At 35.9% G+C, this 16,912-nt stretch overlaps 1 protein-coding gene across 1 annotated transcript in view; it reads right to left on the bottom strand.

The window, feature by feature from the left end:
* The window catches only part of LOC107295716 (potassium voltage-gated channel subfamily H member 5), a gene marked incomplete at its 3' end in the record, with an annotated part of 120,310 nt that overhangs the window by 71,718 nt on the left and 31,680 nt on the right, over window positions 1–16,912 (bottom strand). The window contains exon 6 of the mRNA XM_015825037.1: window positions 367–796. Within this exon, the coding sequence (XP_015680523.1) occupies window positions 367–796 (430 nt within the window). The remainder of the gene's footprint in view (window positions 1–366; window positions 797–16,912) is intronic.

Here is a 16,912-nt window from a genome sequence, read left to right as displayed (position 1 = left end):
TCAGTTGATGGGACAAAAAAAGGAAGAAGCAGACAATATACAAGATCATAATACACAAAGTTTTGAACAACTACTGTTATAAAAACAGCCCTCCCTCCTCCAGAAAAAAATCCAAGACACCAAAAAACTAGATAATATTTGATTTTAAGTTTATGCCTGCCAGATGGAGGACATGAGGACAAAAAGGAAGAAATGTCCTCCTTTTGCCTGACATCCAGTAACCCTATGCATGATACCCTTTTATTTTATCACAAAATAATTATATATTCTTTTTTGTGACTTTGTTGTGACAATATGAAAACATCAACCCCTATGCCAGCAGATGTAAATATAATGTGAAACAAATGCAAAAAAACATTTACTTACATCCAACCATCATCATGGCCACAGAGAAAATCTTCTCTCCATCAGTGGTTGGAGCTATATTTCCAAATCCTATTGTCGTAAGGCTTGTCATGGTAAAGTAGAGAGAAGTTATATAAAGTGAATCTTTACTGGGTCCGCCTTCCCACTGCCCTGATCCAGTAGCATTGTACCGATATGGTGTTCCAATACTCTCTGCCAGTTGGCAGAGCCAGCTGTCATTCTTGAGGGTATTCGTGATCTCGTCGATAACTTCATAGTCCCCAATGCTATACCAGATGCACGCAAGCCAGTGGGCCACTAATCCAAAGACACAAACCAGGAGCACCAACACTGCAGCGCCATATTCCAGATAATGGTCCAACTTCCTGGCCACACGACCCAATCTCAGGAGTCGCACCACTTTTAAGGAACTGAAGAGACTGCTGATACCCTAGAAAGGAATACAGATCTTTACTTTTTATAAAACAACAAACTTCCTTGGATTTGGAAATATATATACAGTACATATCTACACATCATCTCTACATACATATCCCATCCTGCCATTTCTTTTCAGGATAAGCGGCATTATCCAAAGGTTAGAAAAGTATGAAATAGTAAACAAGGAAATTAAAGGAATACAAAAAAAATGGGGAAACTATAGGTAATTCTAATTTATAACTTCATCTTCACGTTTCCAAAATGTTCTATTTTTCAAATGATCCACCATGTCCATTAACCACTTCTCATCTCTCTCATTTTGAAGTTTATTTCAATTTTATCCAACTACTTTCTCAACTCATTTACTCTTGCTTTTTATATTTCACCTATTTCTCATAATTTTTCCTTTATTTATGTATAATCTTGCTCTCCACATTTGTTGTCACACAGCTAAGTCTAAAATACATCAATCATCCAGACTCCATGCTGCACCATACAGTATAATCTAACATCCACAGACTAATTAGCCCCTGGTTCTTGCATTCACTCTTGCTTCCTTTCACTTGTAGAAGAGAACAAACATCAGCCAAAGATGTTGTCTTTGCAAATACATTACAGACATTTCACAGCTACTGCAGGAGCAAGTTATGTCTATATTTTAATGTTTCTCCAGTTATATGCACATGAAGCAACATTTTTCAACTGTCATATTATTGATTTTCTTTCCTTTTATTGTTTTTCTTGTATTTTCTTTTTAACAATTGTCTGAGTAGGCAGCTTCTATACAGTTTTCTTTATTGAGTTTTAAAAGGATTGCAATTGACTTTTCTGAAAAATGTTAAAGGTTAAAAATACATCAATTAATAATAAATATACATGTAAATTATATAAATACTATACAATAATATATATTTTACAAAAAGTGTAAACTATTATTTAATATATATGCTAGAGAAGAAAGAAAAACAAAATTTAAACAATCTATAATGAAAAGAGAAGGAGGAAAACTTTCTTTTCATTAATTCTTTTATGAATGCTAACATTGATCGCATTCATTTTAATTCCATTCTTTGACATATAAATGCATTCCCATACAGATCTCTAAAATATTCCTTTCAACATTCTTTTTTTTAGTTTCATCCCCCTTTTTTGTTTTCTATAAAAATTTCTCTGCATTTTCATTTTAAGCATTCATTTTTTGCAGCAGCAGCAGTCATTCTCCAATATACTTTTTTTCCCTCATCCATAGCCTCTTATTATTCATTACTCCACCAAAGAAACATTTTCATATTTTCATAGGTATAACTCCATACTTTTCTGTGACTCTTGGCAATGCAACTGTCTTCATTCTATTCAAAGTAAATTCCACACCCTCATCTCTATTTTTCCATTTCCCTTCATTTTGGGGTGAAATTTATCTTTCCTTTCAGAGTTCACAGTCTGCACTCATTCTAATTCCCCACTAATTTATTTTATGTTGGCTTTCTTCCATTCCATATTTTCCAAAATTCCATTCCCAACTCTATCAAAATATGATCAATCCCACATTTATAATTCCTTTAACATCTTTATATTCTTGTAATGGGTTGTTAGAATAACCTTTGGAGACTGGAGGAAGAACTGCAGCCAGGACAATGGTCTGACATGAGCTATGTCAACTCATAAATGGAAAAAGGGTGTCAGAAGGGACCTTCCCTAGTACTCTGGAAAGTAATAGCAAGGCAGGTGGGTTTTTCAGATTTACAAGATTCTGTTCCTGTAACCTTATAATAAACATAGTATTAGCAGTCCTGATTTTGGTTTCCTACCTGAAGAGCTGACAATCCTTCACTAAATAGACAAATCAATCATGCTTTTATATTTACTGTATGTTCATTCCTTACATATACATAAAAAGACATTCTTCAGTCACATACTGAATTAGAAACACACCTTGGATACTTAGAAAGAAGTCACCAATCTCATTTATACTTAGATTTCCGAATGGCCCAATCATTTTTCTGTGTACCCTCTTTTCTCATTCCACTCATTCATTCATTCATATAATATCTAATGGAATATTTTTTCTCCTGATTCACATTTATTCATTATGTTACCCAATTTTATAATAATAATAATAATAATAATAATAATAATAATAATAATAATAACAACAACAACAACAACAACAACAACAACAACAACAATAATAATAATAATAATAATAATAATAATAATAATAATAATAATAATAATAATAATAATAATAATAATAATAATAATAAAGTTGGAAGGGACCTTGGAGGTCATCAAGTCCAACCCTCTGCTCAGGCAGGTAACCCTATACCATTTCGGACAAACGGCTGTCTGGTTTCTTCTTAAAAACTTTCAGTGTTGGAGCATTCACCGCTTCTGGAGTCAGGTTGTTCCACTGGTTAATTGTTCTAACTGTCAGGAAGTTTCTCCTTAGTTCTAGGTTGCTTCTCTCCTTGATTAGTTTCCATCCGTTGCTTCTTGTCCTGCCTTCAGGTGCTTTGGAGAATAGCTTGACTCCTTCCTCTTTGTGGCAGCCCCTGAGATATTGGAACACTGCTATCATGTCCCCTCTTGTCCTTCTCTTCATTAAACTAGACATACCCAATTCCAGCAACCGTTCCTTAAATGTTTTAGCCTCCAGTCCCCTAATCATCTTTGTTGCTCTTCTATGTACTCTTTCTAGAGTCTCAACATCTTTTTTACATCGTGGTGACCAAAACTGGATGCAGTATTCCAAGTGTGGCCTTACCAAACCCATCCTTAGTTCTTCCTTTATCACCCTTGGAGAATAATATGCCACCGTTGACAACTTATTCTTTCTTTCATATGATCAGTATCCATGAGCATAAGCAAAATCCAATGGTATTCCAATGATGGACATGCTACTCTTTGCAGGAGCTTTAATCTAGAAACAGTCTTGCAAATCAACACATTAATACCTACATCAACCATACTACAAGCTGCAAATTACTAACAACTTATGTATACATGTATTACACATCAAAGTACAAACTTGTAAAGAAATCTTTGTTTACTCTGTTAGCTACCTGGATTGACAAGGTTTCAGAAACTTGCACCCTGTGGAACCAACCTAGTCTGACTTACTATTTTGCACCAAAACTTTGAGACACTATTGTAACAAAATGCACTACATTTGATTTAAAAATGCTTATCACCATTATCATCCATTTGGCTGCATTTTCCCAAGCAGCTTGTTTTCTTTTCGACAAAATAGGTGGGGGTGTGCACAGAAGGAGTCATTAAACTTCTGGTTTGCTTCTCCCTCTCTTTGAAGGGTGTTTCTTTATGGAAAAAAAAGTTATAAAGATGCCTCAAGTAAGTAAAAATCACATTTTCTAAAAGTTGGTGCCGAGGTTAGGCATATACAGTAGTAGATAAAGGCCATTTTTTGAAATGTTAGAAGGTTTGCCCTTTCCTCTGTACCTTCATATTACATTCACAGAAACTAAGCAGTTTAAAATGTATGGTGTAAATTCTGAGTACATTATATTGCACAAAGAAAACCTGCTAAAATAAAATCCATTGTGATCCATGGAGGTCAGGGTTGAATTGTGGGGTTCTTGATTTTCTTCTTATCATCTGCTAATGAAATGTATGCAAGAAAAAAAGCAAGCTCAACCAACACCAAGAGCCAAATAAAATAAAATACATCCCCCTTTTTTGTGTTGTGTTGCTTCTTGTCCATAGTCTGTCACAACATGTAGCGCTACACTACTGCTTCCTACGATTAAAAAAAACCCTTACTATTATCATAAAGAATTACACCAAATCCATTTCTTCCTTTCCCTTATATTCGTTCAACCAGAGTATATAGTAACTGTTCTTCTTTCTTAAATAGTCCTAACATTAGTGAAGTATAAATTCACTAAGAGTAATTAACGTTTCATTGATTTCCTTTTTAAGTTTTTGACAGCTGTAACCCATCTTCTGTTTATGCAAATAAAAAGGCAAGCCTGTGTCCAGCTAGTGATAGCTGATTAGTCTTTGCCGCAAGTCATATGACACCCAACACTTGTGAATGAATACAGAAGGGGGAGTTTGCATGAATGTTATTGATTTCAGTTTCAAGGTCCATATGTGTAGTGGATATTATTGCGGTATTAAGTAGGAATTGTGGATCCTTAATTTAAAGAGGTGGGTGTGTATTGGAGAGGATGTATAAATGGATAGATGTTTGTTCACTCTTCTATTTAGCATCTTCCCATCTCGATAGAGAAACACCCCAACAAAAGCAGCAAATGAATCAGCAGCCAAAGACATTTCATTTAACAGAAGGCAATGAGGCATTTGTTCTTTTCTTGCCAGGTTTAAATTGTCATTAATGATGATAATGCATCATTATTAAATCAGTGTAATCAAAATGTTCAGTAATTATAATATCGAACTACAGAATATTTACCTTTATTCAGTGCAGGAACAGAAGAATTTACAATCTTATGGAGTATGGAATGTGAAGGTTTTACTCTTGCGGAAGCTCTGAACAGCATCATGCTCATTTTGAAATCTCTTGTCATAACATTTGAAATTGGGGTTTAGCCACTAGAGTCCACAAGGATGTATCCTGCCTAATGAGGGATCCTGATAGTTCATCAGGAAATGTACATAAAAGGAGCTGTCACTGCAGTAAGGAGAATTTAAGATTAGGATGGCCTTTTATTTAAAAAGAAAAAAAGGCAGAAACACAGAAGCAATGAAGTGGACAAAAAGACACAAACTTATATAAGATTTATCTATACTAAAGGTTAAGGTGGCATTTTAGAAATTATTATAATTTTTTTAAAAAAAAACAGGACTTGAATACTATGATCAGATAATTTGCATTCTTCCTGCTCACTCTATTGTCCTGGTGCTAATATTTGATGGAAAACATCAGGCCCTCACTCTCCTTACTTACTCCCTTCAGTTCTTTTATGTATTAATGAGCTATTCAAATAGAGCAGGGGTAGGCAACATTGTGCATTCCAGATGTTTGACATGTCACATCTTATCAACTTCCAACACCAGGGCTAATGGCAAGGGATTGTGTAGTCAAAAACATCTGAAACACCTGGTTATCTACCCCTGAAATAGACAATACCTTCAAATAGAGAATTGTCTTCAGAAAAATTGGGCATATGCATACTCTGTTCCTGATGGGTGATTGTTGAGAAGAGAATCCTTGGCTTCTCCCCTTTAACAAGATTTCTTATAGATAATTATTGAAAATCATGTAATGTAAGTCACATCATAAAGCATATGTTGGTGAGAACTGTATAACCAAATGTAATTTTAAATGAATGAATCCAGTAAATGAACCCAGAGAGAGAGAGAAAGAGATTGATTTCAAGATGAGCTACTTATAAAAAGCTTAGTCCCAAAACCGCTATGAGCTGTTTAATCCTTCTCTTATTATGTTAATGTTAGCAGTATATATCTTTGAGGATTCCTGGCCCTTGTACACAGAGTACTTTTCAAGATCCTGGATTCTGCATTTACCTTACATGCTTATAAAAGCCAATTATGGTGCAAAATGTTTTTGTTCTTGCTTTGAAAAACCAAATTTCATCCTGGCTAAAAATAAACATTCTTTTCATTCACAGTCAGAATTTACTTTCAGGGACAAGACTTGGTATAGACAATTGATTCTAAACCAATTTATTTCAAATGCAGAGAAACCTGAGCAGTATAATGGTTAAGGCAAAGTCCCCCAACCTTTTGGGCATCAGGAACCGGTTCCCTGGAGAGAGGTTTTTCTGCAGACCAGAGGTGGGGTGGTTTCGCCTGCTGCCTCCATCCCATGGATGGGCCTTCACTTATTTGCATAGACTGGTTTCTGGAATGCCACAGACCGGTACCAGTCCATGGACCAGGAGTTAGGGACCTCTTGTTTAAGGGGTGGATCAGAATCTAAGAGACTGAAATTCAAGTCTACTGTCAATCACTTCTATGAGTAATTACCATCTCTCAAAATAATGTACTCTAGGTTTATTAGTCTCAGAAAAAAAGTAAGAGTTGAGTAGCAAAAAAAATCCATTTAATCCATAACAGTCTTCTACAACTTCCAGATGTGTGGGAACAGAAACCCTAGATCAGCAACCAAATTGTTCATGACAATTTGAAACAATTTAGCCCTCTGAAAAATTAAGATGAACCTGATCTATCTTGGTCTTCTTAATGCATTGGTTTAGAGTTTGAGAAAGAGCACTTGGGAGGAAGGGCTTTTATTCACAAGAGGTTAGTCACTGACTTATCCTGAAATGGTTTAGTATTAGGAGATGATCATAATGCCATGAGTCCTGGTTAACAGAGAGAAGTCCTCTGTTTGAACAACTGTCTAGTCCAAAACAAGTTTATAAATCAAAAATATCTGCAAACTTAAAGAGGTAAATATTATCACACCTGAACTTGCTACAGTTTATCGTGACTCATTTTGAATAGTGATACCTGGATCTGGACACAATATCCTGGGGTTTGACCAAGACAAAGTAACTTAGATTATTGAGAATCTCCATAGACATACAGGAAAGGAGGTTCAGACTAGTCCTCAGGAGAAATGTCAGGACAATACCAGTTATCAGCCAGTGGAACAGGCTGCCACATTAAGTGGTAACATCTACTTCACTAGAATAGAATCAGATCAATAATGAATTGTAACTGAACAGAAGACTAAACTACTTAACCTTTAAGTCATCCACTTAGAAGCCTTTACTGTATGAAAAGCTGAAAAAGATCAGTTGACATCTGTTTATAGTCTATATATTTACATCTATAGCTTGATCTACAAAAGCCAAACAGAATGTTGATAAGAAATCATCAGAATAAACAAAAGATATTTAAAAATATACCAATGAAGACAATTGTGTAACTTCAATTCAGTGCCAAAATAACTATGTGGCTTTATGAGATTATTAGGCTAGGTTTAGAATCTAGTCAAGCTGTATTCAAAGGAAATATTATATAAACAACTTGTACACTTTTTTTTCTATAAATGATGTAGTCAAAATATTCCGTAAAACTCAAGGAGGGCATATTGCAGTGAGCAGAAATGGCCATCTTTTATATGAACCCACCTGTTTTTAAAGACTTCTGTCCAAGTTATTGAACCTAAATACAATACATATTCTATTGTGTTACACCTGCAGATGTGTGAATAGTTCATAATATATTTGAAACCACTTTGTAAACAATTGCTATTATCACTTCAAGCATTTCCTTTCTTCCTTTTTTGAGTTTAACACAGATACTGATCTGTCTATCTTGCTGTCTATGGAGATTCTCAGTCATCCAGGTCATGGTTGTCCCAAAGGTGCTTTTTCAAGAGGCAACTGGACTTCCTTGTTTTTTCTTTGAAGATGTTTCACTTCTCATCCAGAACTGAAGAAGCTTCTTGGATAAGAAGCGAAACGTCTTCAATGAAAATCAAGAAAGTCCCGTTGCCTCTTGAAAAATCACCTTTGGGTCTCATCTTGTTGTTTTCCCATGTCATGTTCTATTTTGCTTTCCTAGACCCATTCTCCTTTAGGGTTCTCTCAGCATTTTCCTTTTTAATTATTACATTTCTACATTTTAATAATTATTTAATTATTACATTTTTACCTTCAACCGTTTTTCTTTTCCTGATCTTATTCATCTCTTTATGACTCAGCCAATGGTAGTTAGGGTACAGAAAGCAGAGCCAATGGTAGAAGGGGAAACCCTATTCACAATACAGATACATTGGGACATCTCATCCAGTCACTTTCTGAGGGGCCACCTCTATCGTTCATCAAATTTCTATAGGCTTTTTAAAACTTAAATTAATCCCTGCCGCCTTTTTTATATCTGAGACTGTGTTTTGATTACCATCCTGGAAATGATACAAACTTTATGCTATTCTACCCACTGATCCTCCCATCAATTCCATGTTGTGTGCAAAAACAAATGTTACAAATCAGCATGTTTGCTGTCAGCATTCCTCTAAGACTGAACTGAAAAATGATTATTTTATTTCCTGAGCAAAATTCCTTACTTTTTTACTTATTCTTCTATCTCCCTAAAATCTCTGGAAACTTATTTTGTCCTTGGGCTAGTTCCATTCATTTTTCATAGATTTTTTTTTTGGGGGGGAGGGGTGTTACCAAACAGTAGTCTAGACTAATGAAATTTTTTCTTCACTTCTGGCATATTTCAGAATGTATATAATATCACATCTTTAAAATATATTTCCATACTTTGATTATGCCCTCTTGTGCATCCAGTGATAAAAGAGCTAAATAAAAATTGCAGACTTGCTTCTTTTGAACTAAGAGTCTCTGTTATCAAACTCTGCTCTAGAATTTAAAAAAATAAGAGTTCCAATCTCAGGATAATCAGAGGCAGAGGAGAGAGCAGGTATATATATCAAGTAAAACTGAGGAAGTTCCACCTGCCCCCACCCTCCAAAACAGTGTGCTTGTTGAAATTATGGGAAGTAATTGTCAGAGATAGAACACAGAACATAGAAAACAGGGTTGGAAGGGACCTTGGAGGTCTTCAAGGCCAACCCCCTGCTCAAGCCGGACACCTCATACTATTCTGGACAAATGGCTTTCCAATCTCTTATTGAAAATCTCCAGTGATGGAGCACTTACAACTTATGGAAGCAAGCTGTTCCACTGTTTAATTGTGCTCTAGTGAACTTTGAAATGAGCAGAGAATTGTACTAGAAGAACTATCAGTTGCCTTCTTTCACCTCCACAAAGCACCTATTTTACATACAGAAGAAGGCACCAGTTTCAATCTTGGCACCTCCAAAACAAGCTAAGAAAAACAGCTGCCTGACAAGGACACATGTTCACTGCCTTTAAATGCAATAAGTTAAATGAAGTCAGTTTTGGTGTAAGGTATGTTGCTTTGTTACTATGGATCCTGTTGACCCTGTTAGAAAAAGGTAGTCAGTATACTTCTGGGTCCAAGTATATTTTATATTTTATTCTAAGCATCCTCATGATTAAGTAGAACATACCAGTCTAAAAGTCTGGAGAGTTGCACCGATTAATCAGAATCAGAATCAGAATAGAGCTGGAAGGGACCTTGGAGGTCTTCTAGTCCAACCCCCTGCTCAAGCAGGAGATCCTATGCCATTTCACACAAGTGACTGTCTAGTCTCTTCTTAAAAACCTCCAGTGATGAAGCATTCATAACGTCTGAAGACAAGCTGTTCCACTGGTTAATTGTCCTCACTGTCAGAAAGTTTTCTGTAATTCCAGGTTGCTTCTCTCCTTGATTAGTTTCCATCCATTGTTTTTTGTCTTGCCCTCTGGTGCTTTGGAAAATCAATTTTTTCTATCATCTCTATCCTCAGGTTGATGCCAGACATTTATGTTCTTGACAGGATTCAAATCACCTAGGAGTTCTCCCACCAAAAGACAGCATTTATTCTCACAGGTTACAGGGGCTGACCAGAACCAACAATTTATTCTGGCCTTGATTTTGAAGTGCTATGAAAAAGTGAAGCATAAAATTCTTTGTGATGAAATTTATATCACCAGAATCCTTATGATCCTGTCTTCCATGGCCAGTCCTATAACTAGAATCACTGGTAATGAAGATAATCTTAGGCAATGTTGTCTGAAGACACTACAAAAATCACTCATTCCATGTCAATGGTTGTCATTGACACTGACATCTAATCAGCTAGTCTTCCTTGGCAATATGACACACTATCTGCCTCTGCTAAATTGTGTAGAAGTAGAAATAGCAACAGGTACATCATTGTTCCCTTCAACATGATGTTATATCAGTAATTTCCATATTTTACTGCTAAATGTTAAGCTTGGTAAGAAAGCCACATATAACTAAGTGAACAGAATATCCATATGCTATTTTACCGAGGAGACCTCTGTTGGAAGTGATGTCAGAAGATTCTCCACTATTAATTATTTTATTAATGTGTGTGTATTTGATTTATTTCCTGTTTTTTTCCTCCAGGAATCAAAAACAGCTTCCATAAGGGTCAATTTGTATTTTATTCTCAGAACAACTTAGGCAAAGAGTGACTGGCTCAAAGTTATCCATTAATTTTCCTTAGCTGAGGACAAACATGAACTGGCGTAGTTTGATTATGTTTCAGTGGGGTTTTTTGTATGGGTATGTTTTTAGAACAGGCCTGTTATTTAATTCGATTTTAGAACAGAAACTATTTATTTATTATCGTGGTTTTTAGTATCGCCTGTTCACCGCCCTGAGTCCCGTAAGGGAGATAGGGCGGTATATAAATTTAATAAATAAATAAATAAATAAAATAAACTTGATTCACCTGAGTTCTAATACAATCATGTGGCCACTATACAATATTGGGCATGATAATATCAAAGTCCCATGTTTTTTAAAGATCAGTTTAAGATACAGAGAGACATAAGAAGCTGAGATAACAGTGGTCTTGAGCTTGTGAATCAATAGTTAAAGTCTGGAGTGGAGATAGACCAGACATGCTTACTTTGAATTACAGTAATGCTTTCTAATTTGCATCAAAAGATAGACTGCATAGGCAAAGTTCCTGGAAATACTTGCCCTTTTGTATTACCTTCCTGGAATGCTGCTCCTCTTTTTTTTTTTAACAATGCAGAAGTGGCAAGTCAAAAAGGAGGCATGTTTTATTGCATAACACTTTAGTTATACAATTATTACTGTCACCAATTCATCTCTATTTTCTGCAGCACCCTGTGATCAGTGCTGATAAACTTCTTGTTTAAAGTCTTCAGGAAAAGCAATTTTTTCAGTAAATTACAGTGAATGATAATACTTCAAAGCTAATTGTGTTAGCTTCCATTTATAATGCTTGTCCTAATGCACACAGGAAACATTGCACTTTCATCATCTACTGAGGAAATGAACCAAGCTACGACTTTATCCATCAAATCAACAAGAGATAGCAGAAAATGTATTTGTCTTATCTAATTCAAGCCATGAAAATAATTATTCATCTATAAGGCAGCCCATTTGGACAAATGCAAGAAAGTGTAAATGCATCACCAGGGAAGAAAAAGAACAGAGCTTTATAATTATTAATGCAGAAGCATAGCTATTTCATAAATAATAAAAATATAATCTTATCTTAGTAAAAAAGACAGTGACTATATTAGTCTGCCCAGATTCCAGACTGGAATTGGCCAACCCTTCAAATGCATATATTTAACTCTTCAAATTATGGACTAAATAGAGCATAAATGAGACAAAAAGGACATTTACAGAAGAGATTGATATTCCACGTGGTGAGCAATTGATGGTCCACTTTAAAAGATAAGTCACGGAGCAGAGCCAAACATTTGGAAGGAGACTTTTGAAGACCCTTTTGGATTCTGTGGATTGGACTTCTCAGAATTTTGGTGCAGCTGCCTTAAGACTCCTTCATCATCTTTTTAGGATGGGTGGGCCTGCACAGAATAATCCATCACACTGAACTGGAAAGGGTCTTGAAGTGACATTGTCATGACTGCATCTCACCTATCCAAGCTTTATGAGCTGACAGCCTGACATTAGCATTGGGGAAGGGGGAAGAGAGGGAAAGATTGGAATGTAAGGAAGAAGCGGGGAGGAGATTGAAGCCCAGTTGAGAAGCTACAGTCAGCCAAGGTCAAATAACAATATGCAGAGCTGGGAACCAGCTGTTTCCTAAACAATATACAAGCGTCTGATTGGACATTTGCAGATAACCAGGGTGTGTGTGTGTGAGGGAAGAAGGATCTTTGGGTTTTGTGCATGGGAAACCACAGATTCGGCTTATGCTACTTATACCATTTAAGTTTCAGTAAAGTATACTCTTGGCAGTACAAATGGCCAGGAGTCTTTCTTTGCTAGGTGACTGAGTGGGATGGTTGACAAACATTGAGTCTTCCATAAATGTCCCCATTTCGACCTCTGAGCAATAGGTTCAGAGGAGCAGTTCACAAACCCCCTTCAAATGCTTTATACAATCCTTATATCGTACCTCATCTAGTATGCCCCTTGATTCACTGCTGTTAATGGAGGTCTGATCAAGACACGTCCATGCCACACTACACACTTTATCAACTTCAGGCAATATCTTTTCTTGGATAGGGACACTTGGCTCCAATATTCTGATAAAATTCCACTTGGGCTCCTGCAACATGATGTTCTTGAGATAGTCTTTTAGGACCACATGGAGACTTCACTTAGTCTAGCATACAACATATATGGGAGTACTTGATAAAGACATATCATGCTTCCTGTTTTTCTCATTTTTCTGGCTCTTAGTCCATTTTCAAGCTTCTACATAGATCTGATTGTGACTTTGAACCCACCCCCCATCCCATTACCAAAATAATTAAATAATTGCCTATTTCCTACTTTCTGCCTGAACTACAACATTTGGTTCCAACCTCTATTTTGGTGTCCTGGAAGTGACACCAAAGTGTTAGGGTTGAAAGGATGTTTCCGTTGATAACACCCAGCTATGAAATTTTATTCTCCAGAGGGTGAAAAACCTCTTGTGAACTTAATTGTTACATATGGCATCAGATTTAAATAAATTTCACCCAGGTAATGTGTAATTATCTGGTTTAACATGGTTTACTGAGCTAATATACTCTGTATGTTTTAATTTGTTATAATTCTTATTGTGAGCACTCATGAAAACTGTTACAGAATAGATATAAATGTATTTAAGCCCCAAATGCTTGATTGTTTTGTCATTAAAAATACTTGTGGACTTCCTTATGTAACCAAGCTATCTTGTTCTCCAAAATCCCAAACATACCATTAGAATGGAAGAAAAAGCCAGCCTTTGACCTGTCATATTCATTTGCCTTTCCCTTTCAGTTTTCTTTTGCAACCTGGAAGGCCCTGGAATGGGTGGTTCTTTGGTTAAGACTTTCTCCCCTTCAGTCTTTTTATAGTATCCTGCACATAATAATTGTATAAGATAAATTGTACAGGATAATGGCTATTGCATTACAGAAAGTGAGAGTATTGCTGAAACCACTACCTGAAAAATAAAAAGAACATTGTCTCACAAGGTTCATGACCCTTCATTGTCTATACACCAATGCTCAGTGTGAGAGATAGACAAAATGAGCATGAACTCTCAGTATAAAAAAGCAAAATAGGATTTAACTGGTATAAAACAGACCTACGACGATGCCTCTCTCAAGAGGAATATAGCAATTAAATGGTGCGACTTGTTGAACAGAAAGAGAAACAACAGAAAGGAAGGAAGCACCTTTCACTGCTGTTCAGAAATCAGAATGGTAATGTTCCAGAGAAGAACTGGATTACAATAAGTGAAAGAATAAACTAATAAAAGCAGTACTGTTATTGATATCTATTGTTGCCTCTCCAGCCAAGGAGAAGTTGGATGATACTATCCAAAGCAAACTGCAGAACCTTTGAAGAGGGAAAAAGTTATAATTATAGAATTTTATAACCTCTATTGAAAGACAAACTCACCCAAAGCATTGTCCTTTTAGGAAATTCTTGGCTCTTCAGCTGAAAATGTTCTTCTTTGAGGGATTGCATAATGCAGAACCTGATACTAATACTCAACTTGGTATTTCAGTAAGGAAAACTTAAATGACAGGAACATTCAGGAAGAGCAACAAAGATGATTAGGGGACTGGAGGCTAAAGCATATAAGGAACGGCTGCTGGAATTGGGTATGTCTAGTTTAACGAAGAGAAGGACGAGGGGGGACATGATAGCAGTGTTCCAGTATCTCAGGGGCTGCCCCAAAGAAGAGGGAGTCAAGCTATTCTCCAAAGCACCTGAAGGCAGGACAAGAAGCAACGGGTGGAAACTAATCAAGGAGAGAAGCAACCTAGAACTAAGGAGAAACTTCCTGACAGTTAGAACAGTTAACCAGTGGAACAACCTGCCTCCAGAAGCGGTGAATGCTCCAACACTGGAAGTTTTTAAGAAGAGACTGGACAGCCATTTGTCCGAAATGGTATAGGGTTTCCTGCCTGAGCAGGGGGTTGGACTAGATGACCTTCAAGGTCCCTTCCAACTTTACTATTATTATTATTATTACTATTATTATTATATGACCACATAATGCTAAATCTTTGTATTGTAAATAAGGGTAAAACTTTCTATAGTCTGTATAGTCAAACTTCTATCTTAGGCTTCAAAATTCTGCATATGAATAAACCCAGAGAATAATTGAATACTGAATTGTAGAACTGCTCTCAAGAAAGCAAAAACCAAAATGAATTAATTAGCAGCAGATGTTTAAACCATTTCAGCAATCTGTCTGAAATTTGGTATAACCAATGCTTCAGATAATAAAGGCAAAATACTTTAACACTTAGATAAAAAGATTAAGTTATGGTTATTCTATCAATTAAATACTAACAGGAAGTACAGTATCCATTTAATCACTGAACAATTTTATCTGACCTTTTTTAGATAATAGTTATTAAATTGCAAGTATCCATGTCATACCCTGAGGTAGCAACACTCACAGGCAGAAAGATAGGTAGTCCTCGGCTTACAACCATTCAATTAATGACTTTTCAAGTTCTGCCAACATTGAAAAGTGACTTATAACCACTTACAACTGTTGTAGCATCCCCACAGTCACTTGAACAAAATACAGGTGCTTGGCCACTGGCATGTATTTACAACGGTTGCAGCCTTCTGGGGTCAATGTGACTAACATTTGCACATTTCCTGGCCAGTTTCCAATGAGCAGCATCAATGGGGGAAGGTGAATTTGCTTAATAACTGTAGGAGTTCACTTAAGAACCATCACAAAAAAAGGTTGTAAAATCAGGTGCAAGTCATTTAACCACCTTGTTTAGCAACAGAAATTCTAATCCCAATTATGGTCATTAAGTTGGAGACTACCTATTACATGGCACTCATATTACAATAATCTTTTAAGGTAAGTTTACTTTGTTATTAGATCTATATACAGCTAGAATATTAAAGATGAGAGATGACAAATTGTAACTTCTTGAAACAAAGTTTGTGGATTCAGCACCTTTTCCTTGTGGCTTGTTTCACTGCCTTCGTGGCAGGGCAGTGAAGGCGAGCAAGCCTTCCTTTCCAAATTGCAATATGGAGAGATTTAAGCATTTGCTTTCGAATTTGGCCCTTATTCTGATTATTTAAGAATAGAATCATGTTTCTACAAACTGGGCAGAGAATTCTCAGGTGTAGAAGAGTAGTATAATAAACAAATAAGCAAGCAAGCAGGTAGGCAGGCAGACAGACAGACAGACAGATAAATAAATAAAAATTAGGAAATGATTCTACTTTCCTGCAGAAAGGGAGAGAAACAATGAAGAGGAAAATATTACATAGTGAGTGAAAGAGATGTGGCTGTACAGAATAGATAATTAGATAGAAGCCCCTTGATTAACTCTCTTGAGATGCAATGTATTTTGGATTATATATAGTCTAATACAGAGTTTGACAACATGATGTCCAAATGTATCAATTACACCCCTCCATGCTTGGTGTAAAATATTTTTGATTTAAAATATTAAATTATAAACAAAAAACAAAAAAAATTTTTTTGCAAGATCACCAAAATCGCATGTGATCCTATAGTGTTTCAGTGATCTCATATAAAATCACACAAATTTGTCCATGCGAATATCAAAACATTCACATAATTTCAAAAGATTTTGGCATTCTCACACAAGGTTTCACAAGGTCTCAGAAAGAGGGAGCAAAAATCTGAGGAGGCTTATGATCTTCCCAAAATTTGAAGTAATTTACAGAGAACACCCAAAAACTGTTATTTAAGATTACAAAATAGTGTTATAGTGCTGCAATATATAAACTTCCAACACACTGGCTCTTGAGATAACTTTCTCCCTATTTCCTTGATTCATCTCAACAGAAATGGATTACTGTGTAGTACTGAACTGTAGATTCCCCACACACTTTTCTGCTTTTTAAAAGCCTATTTAAATTTCCTTTGGCTTTGGGCATGTGGGTGTCTATATACACTAGTTCTTTTGAACAGTTTGCCAAACGCTCTACAGTTCTTGCAAATTATTGTTTTGCTTTGCACAAAACTAATGCAAATTTTGGATGTTATAGTATAAAGTCAGACACTTTCTTTGAAATTTAAAAAATGTACAGCTTTAGTGAGAGGAAAACTGGTTAGCTGCAGGGTTAAAGA

Source organism: Protobothrops mucrosquamatus, unplaced genomic scaffold (genome assembly GCF_001527695.2).
Source record: "Protobothrops mucrosquamatus isolate PMUCROS unplaced genomic scaffold, P.Mucros_1.0 scaffold2455, whole genome shotgun sequence".
In the NCBI taxonomy this organism is placed as follows: Eukaryota; Metazoa; Chordata; class Lepidosauria; order Squamata; family Viperidae; genus Protobothrops; species Protobothrops mucrosquamatus.
The sequence above is the reverse complement of the archived record's forward strand: the minus strand, read 5'-3'. Positions and strand labels throughout refer to the sequence as shown.